This window comes from Zonotrichia leucophrys, chromosome 5 (assembly GCF_028769735.1).
Source record: "Zonotrichia leucophrys gambelii isolate GWCS_2022_RI chromosome 5, RI_Zleu_2.0, whole genome shotgun sequence".
Lineage (NCBI taxonomy): Eukaryota > Metazoa > Chordata > Aves > Passeriformes > Passerellidae > Zonotrichia > Zonotrichia leucophrys.
Window position 1 is genome coordinate 21,278,242 of NC_088175.1, and position 18,112 is coordinate 21,296,353.

Genomic DNA, 18,112 nt, shown 5'->3' on the forward strand with positions numbered 1-18,112 from the left:
TAGAAGTAGCTTGATGCTTTTGTAGGCATTTCAAGGAACAATTTGGGAAGAAAGATGAATCCAAAAAGTGATGTTACAAAGGAATTCTAGTCCAAGCACAAGGTATAAAACAAACGTGTGTTTGCAAAATAGTAAACGGGCAACAGGGCTGGTGTTACAGCTGGAAGGAAAACCTTGATAAAGAGAAATAGTATGATGGAGCTGGTTGAAGAAGGACTTGAAACTTAGGGCAAAATACTAATATTTCATATACCAGAGATGTTAGGGGGACATAAAAGACAGTTGAGAGTCTCTCAGTGTGAGAGTCAGTCATTCTGAAAATTATCTCTGTAAGACAATTCGGGATAGTTAGGACTGGAGAAAAAATATTTCTATATGGTAGTGAAGATGAGCATTTAACTGAAGAATAGGCAGGAAAGCATACAGCAGGAATGTTAGGCAGAAAAATCCTGCAAGGTTTTGATGCGGTCTGAATGCAAAGAACTTCAGAATAGAACAAAAGTTACACTAGGTCAGTAAACAAAACAATATAGCAGAGAGAGCATCCCTTCCCATGATATTCCATGTCAGCATCCAGCAGTCAGCTGTGTAAAAACTTCCTGAAGTTGCATCATCACCATCACACTTAACAGCTCCTCAGAGATGTAACAGAGCAATGCCTGATGCATTTTTGAGCCTGTTAGTATTTTGACCTCTAAAACACCCTTTGGCAAGGAATTCCACTGAGCAATTCAATTGCGTGCTACATGGTAGGATGGAAGGAAGGCACACAGAAAAGCCATGAAAACAAAACAAAAAGAAAAAAAAAATTACAGCTTCTGTCAAATGTTTTAAAAGTGCTTCCTGAGAATTTCACAGTATGTTTCCTTGTTCTCATAATATTAAAGTTAATGAATACTTGTTCCCCAACTACCTTCTTGAAGCCTTTCTCAGTCATCTCTTTTCCAAGAGGAAGTATTTTACTTTAACTCTTCCTCTGGCAAAACTGCTTCCATCTATCTCATCAGCTTTTATGCCCTTACCTCAAACTACAGTATCTTTTTGAAATAATGAAAACAAAAATACACACCACAGATAGATTTCACACACTGGATTTACGGAATGCTTTCAGTTTGTTTTTCTATTTCTTTTCTACTCACACCAAATAATCTATTTGCCTTTTTAACTACTGTGCTACAAGGAAGAGGTCTGTATCAGTGAGACTGCCAAATTACAGATCTCTCCTAACAGGCAATATAGCAATGTTAACTTGAAAAGTAGATGGAGGGCTTGTAAAGAACTCTAGGAGATCTGTTTTGACTAAGGGAATCTAAGATAGGCAATAAGGAGATGACAGAGAAGCAAGACTACATTTTCATTGAGATAGATATACCATAAGCCTATGAATCATCTGCAAAGAGATGATACTTAAATTGTCTTTCCACATAAGATTATGCAAAGATGAACAGCAGAGTAAGGGGGAAAAAAGGGGGCGGTTGAGAGACAGCATGTTGCAGAACTCCCACACAAAGCTGGGTAATGAATGAGAAAGATCCTCCAAAAGATATGCTGAAGAAGTGATCAAAGTATCCAAAAGCAGCAGAAAGATGACATTTGCCAAGAAGTCACAGGGCAAAAAGAACAGGGACATGGTCAAATGTTTTCACAGCTGGCTGGCAGACTGAGAGAATCAAAGCTTAAGATTTGAAGTGCAATTTGCAATTACTAAAGTGATCTTTAGAAGTCCATATCTTGCTTGGAGAGACAGTCTCAGAAGTGATTCACATGTGCCTGTGCTCTGCCTTTCAGCATGCCCTTAGCACCACTGCCCATCGCTGCCATGCACTCTGCACTGTGCCTGCTCCTGCTTCAGCAGCACAGGGCCGTGGCAGGATGCTGAGAAGCTGCTTTACTCATGGTATTGCAATACCCAGGGCTTTAATTTAGCAACTGAATTTGCCTTATACAGCCTCTGAGAAGAAGATCATATTGACCTGAGCTATTATGAATTCCACCTGGAAGTGAGGAGCTTTGTGAGGCTCCACCAGGAACCGGGACACAAGCAGAAGGGTGGCCCCACTGCTATGGATCTGCATCGCCTTTTGTGACCCATTCCAGATCAGTCAACCACATCTGCCATCTTCTGCTAAGCTTTCTCTTGCCAGAGAAGGAAATTAACAAAAAATTTAACAAGTACAGTTTTCCACTCCGGATTGTCTTCAAAGAATTGGTCCGTGAAGTGGAACAGGCGAGAACAAAATAACTACTTAAATTTTTTTGATCCTCCTATTCCTCTCTATTTTGCATTCACACCTCCCAGGAAAGATGTTTTGTAGATGGGCTGTGTGATTGCACAACAGCCAAAATGAGTAAGAAACTCTATAAACTAACTTGTTTTCCAACAATGACGCATGCACATGCAAATACTCACAGATCCTTCTATACACCAACTACTTCTGAAAATACAAATGGAAATCACAGTAATCTTCCAAGCTCTCTCTTTTTCATTGCACACAGCAAAGAAAAAGGGAAAAAAACAAAACCCACCACCATTCTAACTGATATACTTAATAAATTAACATTTTCTATCCATTAGAAAAAAGATAAATTAATTATAATTAGCTCCCATTTGGGCAATTTTGTGTGTAGCATTCATATCAGCGATGTGTTGAAAAAAGAGCTAAAATCAACACATACATTTTCTTAAGTGAAGCCTTGAATAAAACAAAGTCAGGCACTTGGTTCCTCTTTCATTCCATATGATACACAGCTGCATCAATCCCATCAGGAAACAGGCAACAGGAAATTCTTAACATTCTGAAGAGAAATCTAAAGATGTGTCTCATCACCCTTCCTCCCGAAAGTGCTTTTCGATGTTTCGAAGTGCTAAAAGATGTTTATACAAGTTCCAAAATTATTAATTACTTTGCTTAGCTTTTAAGCAGCTCTAGGCCTCATTAAGTAGCTAACAATGAGATAAAAAAAATTCTTTTTATAAGTTGCTTAGACTTTTTCATTTCATTCATCTCAAAATATAAATTGTTAAGGAAACCTTGACATCTATGGACAAAATCAAAGCCAAGTACTCTAGCTATTGGAAAATGTTCCTTCATAATGTGCTGTTCCTGTGTTATTTGTGTTTCTAACTACAGCTCTTGCATATATAATTCCATTATACTTTTATAAATCACTATTTTGAAAAATGCTTTTGAACCATTAATATATTTTCCTGGTTAAAATTCTTTGAGATGTTCTTAACAAGAGTCTTAGATAATGAATTTGGGCAAACTCTGGAACAGTCTTTACAGTATTATCATTCTCATTAATTTTCAGAACTACCCACTGTGTTGAGATGATTGTCATGGGCCTAAGACTTCAATTTGGCTAAATATTTTTGCATATATTTCAACATATAAGTAACTAACAGATGTTTAAAATGTTAAGTTCACAATCTAGAAATAGTTAAATATTTACTGTAGTATCGTAATTTGGTTTTGCACTTATTTTTATTTTTCTGCTTCTATCTTTAAACACTCTTTTAGAGTCCTGCTTTGCTGTAGGCAAAATGCTTTAAAACAACATCACATGAAAACAAAACATACTTGATTTAGTAAATACAGCTGTGTTTTTAAAGAAAGAAAAGAAATAAACACTTTAAGGTACCACAAATTAAAACAGAGAAAAGAAAAGAAACCATTCAATGTAGAAATGTTACTTTTACCTAAGGTCCAGGCTTAATGTAAAACCTTTTAAATTGTTTGCATAATAAAAGCTGTAAAATTCATGTTTTATTTCTGCTTTAGAAACCTTATACATTCTACTGTCTTACACCATTCCTAGAAGGCTCTATTAGACGAAAACAGAATTACTTTCAAGATGTTCATACACAGCATATATAGTATCTTACTTTAGTCCAAAATATTCTTTTTCTTTGCCTTTTTTTTTTTGTTTGGGTTTTTTTTGCTTTTTGGGGGGGGGATTTTTGGTTTGGTTTGGTTTGGGTTTTTGTTATCTTTGAAGACTGCTTCTGTTTCCATTGTTTCATCCTTAACCATTCACATATCAGAGCAATAAGTATTTCATTACTGGTTTATCTGTCCAGAGGCTTGAGAAGCAGTAACAATTAACCCTCCCTTCACAGTGATTGATACAGGCTTTGCTTTCAATTTGTTCCACTACACAGATCATGAAATTCTGAATGCGATCATCCTTATTGACCTACACTTTCAAACACACGGCTACAATGAGATGAAAGTAATTATTAAAAGGAACACAGGACTACTCAATGCTGAAACAAAGTCTTGAAAAATCTTTTAGATGACCTTCTCATGAAATTAGCATCTTTTGATGTAAAATAAAATTATGGATTATCTTCAAAATCTGGAAATATTCAATGTAAATCTGATCAAAGTACAATATCATTATATCACATAAGCCCAGTTCTAATGTCACATCAGTTCATATCTGACCCAATAAACAGAAACTTCAACCACAGTGATCAGAGGAGGATCACACCCTATATATTTTAAAAGTTCCTCTGTCAGCTTTATTTTATACCAGCTCTGCTTGAAATGTTGTGTTGAAAATGACAAGACAGTAATTTCTATTCTATTGCAGTCTGTTTCAAGAAAGAAACAGTGTTTCCTTTTAAGATTCTGGACTTCTTGAGGCACCTAATGTAAGTAAGTAGAGAGGAAATTCAGACTGCTAAGGAAAAATGAGAAACTCAAGTCAGATTTCCATCATCAGCTGAGATGAACCAAGACCTATACACACCACTGCTGGAAACTTACTGCAGTGGAAAACAAATATTTTTCATAAACCCTGGAAAAATAACCCCACAAAATGTTAATTTCTTTTAACTGATACATTTTTAAAAATTAAATACGATTGGTAGGTGAGCAGTAATGACAGAACTAGTTAAAAAATGGGATGCAGTCAAAGAAAATCAGGATAGAAAACTGTGCAGAAGGATGTTCTCACAGGCCTGAGGCTCTAATCACAAAACAAAGTGATGGAGATGAACCAATACTGCCTGGATTAGCAATGAATTATTTTGAACTATAATCATGTGCCAGCACAAAGGGGGTAAAAACTAGCCATTACTCACAAGCTGATCTGCAGATAAGAAGAAAAAATAAGTGAAAAAGGGAAAAATTTATATGCTAAACTGAGCCAGGAGAATAATGAAAATCTAAAATGTTGTTACACTTCAAGTAACATTGTATTTAATGTCTTTCATGTACTGTATTATGTTGAGTATTTACACAATAGGGTCTGTAAGACACTAGGGCTAAAGCAGGGTTAAACTGGATAACTCTTCTGTAAATTAGTACTGCATAGTAATATGTGCTAAAAAATATCCTAATAGATGAGTTAGTTTTAAAATAGCACACATGGGCACTAATTTCTTACACTAAAACTGCAGGAAATACACATATATGTACACATGCATAGATAGAGCCCGGTACAGGTATGAAAATGTGTAAATACACCCAAACACTTATGTATAAACAGGCATATATAATGAGGGATTTAATTTCCATTAGTCCATCTGAGAGCTAAGCATCACCATCTTAAGATTCCATGTTAGTTTTCCCTTCAGAAGAAAATGTTAGAAATAATTTTGTGAGAAAAGAAAAATCAAGATTGCTATCCACAAAGATTCCTGAGATTCTTATGAACAGACTGTTTAAATGAAGAGCACTTTAATCAGTAGAGGAATCCTCACGTTTCTAATGTCTTGCTGTGCATTCTGCAGGTTATAGTAGCAGCTGGTAGAGGTCATATATCTTTTGTGAGCATCCCAAAAAGGCTCACTGCCAGACTGTTAAATTATGAATAAGCAATGAACAAAAGAATGCAGATACGGTGGTGACAAGATAATCCAAGCAAATTTATCTATGACAAATTTCACAGGATTAACAAATTACATTTACACAGAACAATAAAAATGAGGAGAAAAAAAAGGGAAAAAAAAAGAAAAAGAAAAAAAAATGACGAGCCTACTTTTCGCTCACAGCATTACAGGAAAAGAAAATCTCCATTCCAGTACATGTATTCACATTCAACTTTAGATAAAGTAAGACACAGCTTGCTGAAGACGAGCAACTAGAATTATTTCCTTTCAAGGAAATACATATTCTGTATCTATCTAATATACAACACATGCCCACACTTTGCAGTATACACGTATATAAGTCAATGGAAAATCCTTTAAAGTTTTCCTCATAATTAGTAAGAAGCAGAATAAATACTGAAGGACTCTAATTTAGCTTTTCAGGCGAAGTAACTTTCCATTTTCTGTCAGTTAAAACACATTTTTTCCCTTAATCACGTTGGACATTTTTCCTATTTGAATTAAACAAATATTGCAATAAATTATAATCTCCACAAGAAAAAAGTCATTAATAGAACTTAAATCTCCTTTTTTTTTTTTTTTTTTTTTTGCAGTAGCACCATAATAAACATTTTTTTAAAAAATCACTCCTAAAGGAATTCTAAATCCATAATCTAAATACTGGCTGCTCCTAAACATAGACATTCAGTACGTCAAATAATCTGGGGGGAAACTAAAGGAGATTTGCAATGTTTGCTACATCCTGCAGTCTCCTGTTCTGGTTTTTGAAAGTGATACCAAAAAACCCGAAATACTACTCTTAAAAAGCATGGAATATCAATTTCAAAAGTGCAGTTCTGTAGAGAAGCATTTTTCTTCCTATTAAAAAGGAATGAAGAGGAAAATCATGATAGAAAAAACGACTCAAAGGAAAGACAGCATCTCTTAGCTAGGAAATTTGAGCGTAAATAGAGTGATTGATAAAAGAAACAGCATATATGTTTGACAGATCTGGAATCAGCTGTATCTTCTCTATCATGCTTCTCATCTGAAGTCTATTTTCTGTCACCTCCATTTACTTCCTGTTGTTTGTTAATCTGAAACAGTTGTTTAGTAAAAATAGATCTTGAATAAATATAGGCCTTCTGAAACCATATGTATCATTTATGCATCAAATATATGTTCTTGTTACAGAGCCCTGCCTACAAACAGGAAACCTCACTATTAAAGTGAACATCCAATTAATTAAGATACTTTAGTAAACTACTTGGATTCTGCAAACAACTACTTGAGTACCATTTATCTAGCTCATTCAGCCAATGGAAAAAATTACTGCACTTTTGATTTTTCCCAAGAAATAAAAGTTTCGTTGTAAAACTGAACAGCAGCTCAGAAGGAATGAATAGATAAATTAGCCCAAAGTACTTGTTTTTCTTTTTATGTTCATCTTCTGTTTGTTACTTAGCAAGAGAAAACAGGTTTGTTTTTTAAAATGCAGTTCTTTTTGAGAACCTCCTGTCCATACTGTTAGCAATTTATGCAGAGGTGAAGCAAACATGCCAATCCTACATCTAACTATAGTCAGACAAATAAAATCAGCTACTTTTTTTTCAGCTGTGAAGGTTGAAGGATAAGTACCACTGGCAGCTATTCTCTTTTTTTTTTTTTCTCAATACTTTTTCCCTTTTTTAATCCTGTTGCCAGCACTGCACAAATTCAGTCACTCAGCTCTTCCTATTGACCTCAACCTTGACCTGTGAAAACTGCCCACTTACATTTTTTTCCCACAAAGTTAAAAATTCTGCTTCCCATCATCTCCAAGAAAAAACAGCTTTTTAACAAACATTTTTCTAGAATTTGGTGCATTATACTTTTGCTAAATGAACTACAGCTTTGGTATCTAACTCATATAAGTCTAGGTTGTAAGTAAACTGATTGCAAATGTGAATTTGCGCATGACTGTCAAACATGGCATTTAAGCAAGATGGAAAGAATATCCCCCATCCCCATCCCCTATTCTAATATGTAAATACAGAGTTCTGATATATAAATACACAGTTCTGTGCCTAAATTTCAGCAAAACTATAACCCTTTAGAGTTTCATCCAAAATGACTGTTCAAAGACTATTCATTACACAATAAAATTCAGCTTAAAACAATGTAATGTCTAATGAAGCCTGTTCTAAATTTCTGTTGGAGACAAAATTCCCAGGCAAGTATCTTAAAGGGAGATTATAGAATTTAGGTACCCATATTTCACTAAAATGCAGTATGTGTTGAATGCCTAAATCCAGCAGGCTCTTCAGAAAATCCAAGCCCCTGGGACATTATCGTAGATTACATACATACATATTATTCTGACTATATCCCCTAAGTTCACTATATACATATGTAAACCTAACATGCCTGCAGGTAATGGAACAGTACTTTTCCACTTAAATTATTTAACATAAGTGTTGAACTTCTATTATATATCAAGCTAACAGCTAATTTTAAATTGCAATCAAGCCATTCTCTGAAAGCACTTTATTTCAGTGGAGGTTTTGCCTGTAAAAGAAATGTAAATCCCTCTAATGAAGGCAGTGTAATCTTTGAATACACAGTCAAAATGGGGGCTGGAATTTTATTCCTAATGCTAACATTGACATCTTTTGCCACTTCTGCTAGTTCTCAAGAATTTTTTGTGTGTAACTATCTCATCAGTAAAGCATGTAGAACAGAATTTTCAGACCTTTCGAAGCATGCGAAGCCAAATAAAGAAGTATATCTACAGAAATACTCAGTATTAATATTAAAGTCTTCTTCAGACATTGGCTGACATCAATGAGGAGTTCCCCAGAGTAGACAAATGACAGAACATAACAGAACGGTGAAAGCCCAAAATGCAACATACAAGAAATTCTGGGAAAATAGCCTTAGTAAGAAAATCTTCACAACTCTGCTTTCAGTAATCTGTTTCAAATTGTTTGTAACATATCACTTGTTCTTTATGTGCCTGGCTCTCGCCTGCATGTGGTGCTGGGTAAGGGCTGGCATAACTCTCAGTATCTGGCTGCAGCAGGCTGGGATCAGAATCTCCTTGAGAATCACTCCGCTTTTACTTGACAATCTCGAGACTTTCGCGTTTACAATAACACAAAGTTCACTCCTCCTCTCACTAAGTACATTTGTCATTGCTATCTCTCTCAGGAAAAATTCACATCTATTAAATTATATGTTAAAAATACTTTTATCCTTGCTTGGGATTCTCTGTAGTATACTTTAATTGTGCACATAATTTCATTTGGGACTTTTCTAAAGATTAAGGTACAACTTGAACTTAATATTCTCCCAAAGACAGGGTCCAGTTCTGCCAAGTTAGAGACACAAATACTATCCTACCCTTACTGTACCTTCTTTGTCCTGTGTAATATACTTCTGTGGCATACAAAATTAACGAATATTTGTACTACTCAAAGTCCTGTTCAAATGAATGGCACAACGGTCCTATTCATTTGACTAGGACTTTGTGTATTGCAAAACCACTGCTTGAGCTAGTCACAGAACAATGCTCTAGTCATATAAGACGTGGCAGCAACTATTATATTCTTACTATGCCACATCTTCTTATGCAGGAAAATACAATATTATTACAAATTATCCTTATTATGCAAAGTCCTATTAAACAAAAAGTCGCACACCTCATTCACACTAATGGGATTTTGTATGTTAAAGATAACATACAGTAGCCTTATAAATATTACATAGAAAGAAACTGCCTATTCTGAAAAAAAATTAATTCTTTTGAAATTAATTTTCAAAACATTTCATCTCATGGCCTTAAATCGTTGGCAGCTTCTTAAAAAAAAAAAAAAAAAAAAAAAAAAGCCAAACATTAAGCATAAGCAAACAGACCAAAGAAACAAACGACTGGGGTGAAAATGCAGTCTTTGCTATGTACCTTAAAAATGTCCTATGTTAAGGATATGTAAACAGATTTCCAGGGTTACATCCTGCAGAACAAGTTTGTTTGATTCATTGTAAAATATGCTATGACTATGCTGACGTGACTATGCTGAAAACCCGAGGTGCTTTCATACCTGCAAGAGCTACTGCTGATAATAATATAAAATTGATCTGATGGAATAGCTGAATGTAAGGTTTATTCACATGAGATGAGATTTCAGGAAATGGTTTCATAACAGTAAACTTAATTGCTAACAAATGAACTTTTACCACATTGATTAAATGGCTTAATTCTACTGACCTCAGTGAGAGAAGAATCATTCCAAAAATGTTAATAAAATGGTAACAGTTTTCATGATCAGTATCAGTTACTCAAAATTCTTATCTTAGAATACATTTTCCAGTAAAGAGGATATTGTTATAAAAATCATTTTATGAAACAAAAAAAAATTAAACACACTTTACTTTTTAGGAAGTATGGTGATGAAACTAACACCTAGAATGTCAATTTTCAACAACTGTTTTACATCACTCTTGCAGTAAAATTCCCATCTGGGCTGGCAACTCGTGTGCCAAGTTTCAAACAAATGCGATTTGAAATTGCCAGTATATTAGACTCTGAAATTCAAGTGAGATGCTAATAAAAAGAGATGGGTACTGACAAGAGATTCTCATATTCTCTTAAAAATACCTACGGCTCTAAGTGTTGTACTAATCTGTTAACAAAATTCTCCAATTATTTGTAACTTGTAGTATAGCATTAGAATATAATGCCATCAAACTGTTAAAAAACAAGCTAGCTGGATATAGTTTGTAAGAAAAAAACAGTAGTACTGTATGTAGGTAAAGAATGTAAAAACAGTGCTGCAGACAAAACCTTGTTATTCAGAATCCCGTTAGTTACTGAAAATACCTAATATAAGTTTTGTTGATCAATACTCTCATGTAAGCTCTAAATAATGTATGATTCCAGTGGAGAAAAATGCAGCAAATCAAATATGGTGGGAGAATGTTTCAAATTATGAAGAGTAGTATGACTGCTAATCCATAAATCAGAAATCAGAAAGATTGTTGTAATGTGGGAGGGCTCTATTTAATAAAGGTCATTATAACTCCTGGCTCTAGAGCTATAAGATGTAATATCCTCTCTGGTAGCTCTATGATATGCCCATGCATTACTGTTCTTGTTGACAGTCTGTTGCCTTGGAAATATTTCATTATTTCAGTTTTTCCATTTGTAGACCCTTGGCCTTGTGATATGAAGGCCACCCTATTTCATATTTTCGATTATCATTTAAGCAATCTTCTGGAGCTATTTATATAAAAGCAAGTGTTAGACAATGCATATCATCATTTATCACTGCTATGTTTAAGCTCATGCTCTAGAAAAAGTGCCAAAATAAAGGTTTTTTCTCTTTCACTTTAAACCAATAACACTCTAATATTATGATATGCTATACAAATCAATGCTGGCATATCATATGCATGGCACTTCTGTCTATTTCATTTTCTTGGGTGTTGAAAAAACCAAACTGTTGCTCTAACTGTAAAATTTGCTAACACTCACAGTTTAAAAGAAAATCAAACAAATGTAAGTGTGTAACTTTTCATATATCCTTTTAAGATCCTAAACAGGTGAAAAAAGTTTCAAAACTGTTCAAGTGCCTGTTTACATCAGAGACTACTACTTTTGACATCTGTTTTGTAAGCACAACTTTTTGCTTGAAAAAATGTAACACAATCTATCTAAATACCTGCGGTAGTGAAGACTCAAAAACCAATGTACACAAAGTTAATTTAGAGGATTCTTAATCCTGAGAACTAGTTTACTGAAGCAGTAGCTAAGACACTGCAAAACCCTTTCAGTAAGAGATATGCTCCTGTATTTCAAACATCTTGGTTCCCACAGATGAAAGGATGTGTACAAAGACAGCTAAAATAGTTACATGCAAGACTTCATGAGCACATTACCCAACTTTTAATAAAATGTACATCAGAATCTGTTTATTGAAGCATTGATCCATTTTCTCCAGAACTTTAAGGAATAAACGGACTAACATTATTTTTGCTACAAAAAATGTCATCAATTCTACATGCAATACTTAAACCTAAACTATCCAGAACACTGTACAGAGTGATAACAAAGTGAACCCCAAGGGCAAAAACCAACTTCTTGGACACTAGGCCAAGTTTGTGGCTATTAGTGTTCTAGGAATTTAGACTACCTTTTCCCCTGAAATGATTACACCTCCCACTCCCTACAGGGAAAAACTACTCCGATCCAACCTTTAAAATGACAGCATCAGAGCTGAACAAGAAGATGCTATTAAAGGGCATTAAATTAAATACAGTATATCCTCCTACAACTTCAATCAGAATTTCAGACCAAGTGTTATTTAGTTCAGCTCTCAAGTGGAGCAGAATAACAAATCGCGCACTTTGATTTACCTTCTCCGAATGCCAAATGGAGACAGGTGATAAAGAAAGCACTCATGCACAGGCTATGAAGTTTCCCCTAGAAATTAATTCTATCTTCAAGATTCCTATCTCAGAGAAATTCCCAAAATGGCACACAAATATGCTTCTGCTGGAGAGATTACTGAAGCTATCCTGGCAAATACACTTAGCACTAATATAGTAACATTCTCAGAAAGAAGACAGCAGAATTGTTTGTTGTGGGGGAACAGGACTTATTCATATGAATTGTTTTTCCAACAAAGAATTCTGCAGGAGAAAAACCTGCTGCTTTAAGTGTTATTAACACAGTAGAAACACCTTTGCAGCCACTGGAAGGAAGATTTAAAAAAATGTTTATAGTTGAAAATGAAAATCTGTAGTTAAGTCATTGACATCTGAGGATGCACTGTTTTCCCATTACATGTATCTCCTAATTTTGCTACATATCAACATAGCCTTGTCAAAATGCAACAGTTAACGCTAATGCATCCAAGACAAGCACACTAACACTTCAGTGGGGAATATGAGATATATAGGCTTTTTATACCATGCAGTCTGCTTTCTTAGGAAAAATGGTACAGCTACTTAGACAAAATCTGTGGGGTTTGGAAGCTGTACTACAAACGCTGATCATTCTAAAATATGCAAGTATGAAATTAAGGCTGAAGTACTTTTGCTTAAATATTTTTCAGACTTATTTGTGCTGTGAAATATACACCGACTAACACATGATCCATCTACTTTTAAGGGCATTTTTCTAACTAGCCAGGAACCTTTCTCACCCCTCACACTCAAGTTCACTTGTAACGCTAAAGGGGGCGGGAGGGAAAGAGCCCACCCCAAACCCTCTGGCTGCTCTTCTTCTGGGCATATATCTCGTCGCAGTGTAGCAATGGAGCTCTGAATACTTTTGTAAGAATCACAAAGTAACATCACATGAACTTGTACTCTTGTCTCCTACCAGTCACTTCTAGAAAGATTCACTTTACTAGAACAAATCCGCTACGGGCAATTCGTGTCACCAGCAGAGCACATTAATCACAAGCACTCTCTCCCAACAAAAGTACATGGGGCAGGCGGCGGGCCGGGAACCAAGCGGGGGGGCAGCGCGATCCCCCCGCCTCCCTGCCCGGACCCCGCGCACCGCCTCCGTGCCCGCCCGCCCGCGCTCGGCTCCGCTCTGCGCACCCCGGGGGCCGCGGGCACCCGCGCCCGGCACGGCGGCGTTGGCGGGGCGGGGGGGCCGGCCCGGGCAGCCCCGCGGGCGCAGCTGGCGGCGCCCCCCCCGCTCCGGCCTAGCCGCACTTGAACCGCACCGGCGGGGCCGGCCCCTCCGCCCGGAACGCCGGGCCTGGCGCGGCGCCCCAGGGCCGCCGAGCGGCGGGGGCCGCCGGGGGGCCTCCCGGCACACACACACACACACACACACACTCACTCACACACACACACACACACTCACACTCACACACGCGCGCCCGCTCCACAACGCGCCCCGCCAAGCACCGGCTCCGGCACCGCGGCGGTGCGGCCACCGGAGCGGGGCCGCTGCTGCGCGGCTTGTTCTGAGTGTGTGTGCGTGTGTGTGTGTGCTTGTGTGTGTGCGTGTGTGCGTGCGGCTGGCGGTGCGCACTAGGAGGAACTCACGGTGCCCGGCTGTGCGAGCGGCGGGTGCCGGCGGCAGGTCCCCCCACCCCGGCATGGCAGCCAGCCCCGGCCCCCGGCGCCGGCGGCTTGGCCCGGCCCGGCGCTGCTGCGGCGGCTGCTGCTGCTGCTGCTGCTGCAGGTTCAATAAAGAGAAAGTGTTACCGTTCTCGCCTGGAAGGATCCTGCTGAAAGCTTGGCTTGGTGGGCGCCATCTTCCTGGGATTTTTTTTTTTTTTCTCCTCTCTCCCTTACTTTTCCCCCTCCTGATGTTGGTGTGTGTTGTGTGTCTAGCAGCAGCAGCGGCGGCAGCAATGGCCCCGGTTAGCCAGACAGGCTAAGGAAAAGTACTGAGGCCAAAGCATCGCGGGCTCCCACTCCTCCGCGCAGTCCTGGTGCAGGTTGCTTGCTCGCTTGCTTGCTAGCGCTGCTGCTGCCGCTGCCGCCGTCCATAAGCCGAGGAGCGGAGGGAGCCGGGGCCCCGCCGGCCCCAGAGACATGCCCAGCGCAGGCAGCGGCGGCGGCCGGCGGCGGCGGCGGGAAGAGCGAGCCGCGGCGCAGCCCCGGCGGGCAGCCCGGCCGCTGGCATCGCCCGGCAGGTGCGGCACACGCACACACACACGCACACACACAGACACACACACTCGCTCACACACACGCACGCACACGCACTCTCGCACACTCGCACACACACCCCCGCGCCCGCGGGCCGGGCTACGCGGGGTGCCAGGCCATCGGGCTGGCGGGGCGGGGGCGGGGGAGGGAAGGAGGGGTGTCAGGGATCTCCGGGCTTGACCGCTGTGAAAGTATTTCTGGGCATTTTCCAGCTGCTTTCCCAGCTCCGCTCCCGCTCTGCGTGCAGGGGACACAGCCTCTGCTGCCGGCGCAACAACGCCACTCAGTTGCAGTTTCGCACACTTTCTTCCTCTGGAGTCTGGGCTCCAGCGGCGAAGAGGAGCAGGGGGAGGCAGGGACTGTCTCTCCAACACCGCGGGCGCAGAAGCGCGGCGGGAACACACCGGGCACGGGCAGCGTGTCACCCGTGGGCTTCCACGGTGGAGGACGGGCTCGGGTGGGCGCAGCGGGCCGGGGGACGCGAGGGCCCTGCGGCCCTCGGGGCCGTACGCGGGTGTGCGCGGAGCCAGCCCGGACGGGCCGGGCCGGGGGAAACCCGCGCATCCCCCAGACACCTCCGAGAACGCGCCCGCACGTCCTGAGAGCGGGCATCGGGTACCAGCGAGACAAAAAGGGGTAATGCTGGAAATGTGAACTTAAAGCGATAACCCTCTTTGTTGGCAAAGGGTGTAGCACTTCGCGCGGTTTTATTGGAGATCGTGAAACTAATCATGAAGTAAAGGAGCGGGCAAAAGAAACCGCTACCTTAATCGTTCCTTCCAGGACACCGGGAGGACCTGGTGCTAGCCCTGTTAGCCCTTATAGAAGAAATTACTCGTTCGCTAAAAGCTTTTCATCTCCAAGGTAACTTTGTGGCTGTCTGCTGCTGTCCTGGAAGTACAAATGCCCGGGCCTGATCCTGCTCCCTGGGAAAATCCAACGGGCTTCCTTGGGGAAAGGGGCAAGCCCCGAAGGTCGGCCGCGTTTATTCACGAGAAACGTTTCCGCTACTACTCCAAAAGTTTTTTTGGGGGCAGGGGAGGAGGCTGGGGGCCGAGGGCGTGTGCGAGCCGCAGGGCAGAGCCAAGGGGCACAAGTTAGCGGAACACCTGGAAGTTTGGCTGCGGGGCGCCGTCCGCGCACCGGGCCCGGGGGATTCCTTTCCGCAGGACAGGAGGCAGCCGGGCCGGCGTCACTGGGCGCGGGGACACGGCCGCGGTTCGGGGCCGCCGGGGCTCGGGAGCCGCGGGACCGGAGCGGGCCGGGCCGCGCTGCGCTCCGGGCGGCGGCAAGGCGGGCACCGGGGCTGCGGCCTGGGGGGCTGCCTGCCTACGCAAAGTGGCAGATGCCGCTCCCGGCCGGCAGTCCTGTCTGCTCGCCTCCGAAATGAGGGGAAAAAAAAAAAAAGAAGTTAACAGGTGTCTCCTTGGCTGTGGCGACAGAGTAAGGAGGTGGTGTCGTGTCTGCCGTGTTTTAAGCGTTTTGAGAAAGCGCGGAGAAAAATCGTCCGACGTAAACCATGCTGTTTCATCCATAATATAAAGTGAAAATTTGGAAGAAGTGCATAAATGTTTCTTCTCGTAGGTTAGAGTGCGAGGCATCCAGAGTGGTCTGGATTCGTGGTAGTAAAAGTACTTGAATATCTATTAAGCACTGTTTGGATTAGAGGTGTTAGTAGTTTGTCAGAGAAGTATTGCTTTTATAACTTCTTCCTGATTACAGACTGATAGAACCAAACTATTAAACGCGAAGTACTAAAAAAATTGTATGCTGCCTTGTCTACATAATTCTGTTTAACTTAAAGTCTCCAGAGGTCTCTTTCATTTGTCTAAAAGCCAATCTGACATTTCTGACCCTTGACTTCCCCACTTCACAGACTAAACTATTGTGATTGCTGCCTGTACTTCCTCGTTAAAGTGTCCGTCAGTTTCCATTGTAATTTAAATATTTCATAAGTGACAAAAATCATACAGAATCCATAAAAAGAAAGAAACTTTAATCTGTTCTTTATAACTCTCACGTTCAAGATTTTTTAAAATTTTTTTTCTTTTTCTTTTTCTTTTTTTTTTAGTATATGAAGGATTTGGTGTTTGCTTGAGCAAAACAAGACTCCTCCTTAGTTTCAAATATTTCTTAGCTAAGAACGTCCTTAGGTATCATCAGAGCTTATTTCAGGAGTATCAGCTCCCTATTAACTCTCATTTGATAAAGCCTACAAAAGTTACCATCAAAGGTTTTCAATCACAGGCATCAAAACTATGGGAAGCAACACAAAAGTTGCTGAACGACAGAGTAGGCAATGGTCAGTTATCTAAATCTGGCTCCTAAACTAATTAAGTTTGAAATATTATGCTGAAGCTTCTTAATTTTTTTTTCTCTTTTACATCATAGGGATGTTTAGTTAGGACGTTTAAGATTATACAGCATTTTTTCTCGGTATTTAATTTAATGCAATAGTGGAAAGCAAGATACTCGAAGCAGTGCCCTTTTTAGAGAAATGTAAACGTTTTGTTCCGATTTCAGTAGATCTGTTGTAGTCTACTTTTTTTTTTTTTTTTTGAGGATTCGGCTACGAGTATAAGTTTATGTTAAAGCTAACTAACAGATTCAGACTTCAGGTTTAGAAACATAAAGAAATGCCAGGTAATTAATTAAGCTTCATGTTAGTATCAGCATATATCGATGAATTGTTAGGGCAAATGGGGAATGTCTTTAAACTTCGTGATGACTTACTGCCAACTTTCTACGCTTTGCTTCCTAAAGGCGCTCTCTGTGAATTTCCTGCATTTGCATTAGAATGCATTTAAGATGAAAAAAAAATAGCAGTGCTGAGTATACTTAGAGTTTCGGCTATATTTCCCTGTAGTAACAGGTGACATGCTAAAACTGTTAAAACTACAATGTGGAATTGCAAGTGTGCAACCCCAAGTGAAAATTGTACTCATTCTTGGTTGAAAGAAAATTATCAATCAGCATACCATGATCAATTATCCCCCTGGCTGCCACACACTGGGATTTGCACAAGGCATTGACATTGAGAAATTCCTCTTTAGAAAGGATGAGCGGACGGGATCCCAAACTTTGCAGCAGCCAAGCTAAGATGCCGGGGTCTCACTTTTTTTTTTCTTTCTCTTTTTTTTTTTTTTTTTCCTATTGTTGCTTTACAGCTCATCCAGGACAAAACTAGGAGATTGTGTTTACTTCTCAGTGCATTTTAAAAGATGCTGTATTTTTAAAAAGTAAAAAAAAAAACAAAACATATACCCTCCCCTTCAACCAAGCTCTCCCCCCACCCCGCAACAAACAGAAATGAGAGATTAAAAAAAAAAAAAAAAAAAAACGGAAAACAAAGAAACACAAAAGCACAAAGAAAAAGCAAGTGAGGGAGCCTCAGGAAGAGCCGCACACCCCTCTCCCAGCCGGTGCTCACCGTTGTTGGTAGGAGGTGATGCCCTGCACGTTTTGCGGGTTGCCGTTGGCCGCGGCGCCGGCTCGCCCCATGCCCGGCGCCGCCGGCACCCCCCCGGCCGCCCCGCCGGCCGCCGCCGCCGTCACCTGCACGCTGAAATCCGGGAAGATCCTGATCATCCCCGCGGCTCAGCACCCGGCGAGTGTCGGCGAAGAGGTGCAGCAGCA

At 40.4% G+C, this 18,112-nt stretch overlaps 1 protein-coding gene across 4 annotated transcripts in view; it reads right to left on the reverse strand.

Moving 5' to 3' along the window:
- NPAS3 (neuronal PAS domain protein 3) overlaps positions 1-18,064 on the reverse strand; it is a 590,252-nt gene extending 572,188 nt beyond the window's left edge. For 2 of the 4 annotated variants that reach the window (XM_064713740.1, XM_064713739.1), the window contains exon 1: positions 17,907-18,064. In XM_064713740.1, coding sequence (XP_064569810.1) covers positions 17,907-18,064 — 158 coding nt within the window. Of the gene's footprint in view, positions 1-14,026; positions 14,594-17,906 lie in introns of those variants that run through there. The other 2 variants (XM_064713742.1, XM_064713741.1) reach the window with 1 other exon arrangement.
- Positions 18,065-18,112: the final 48 nt, after the last annotated feature.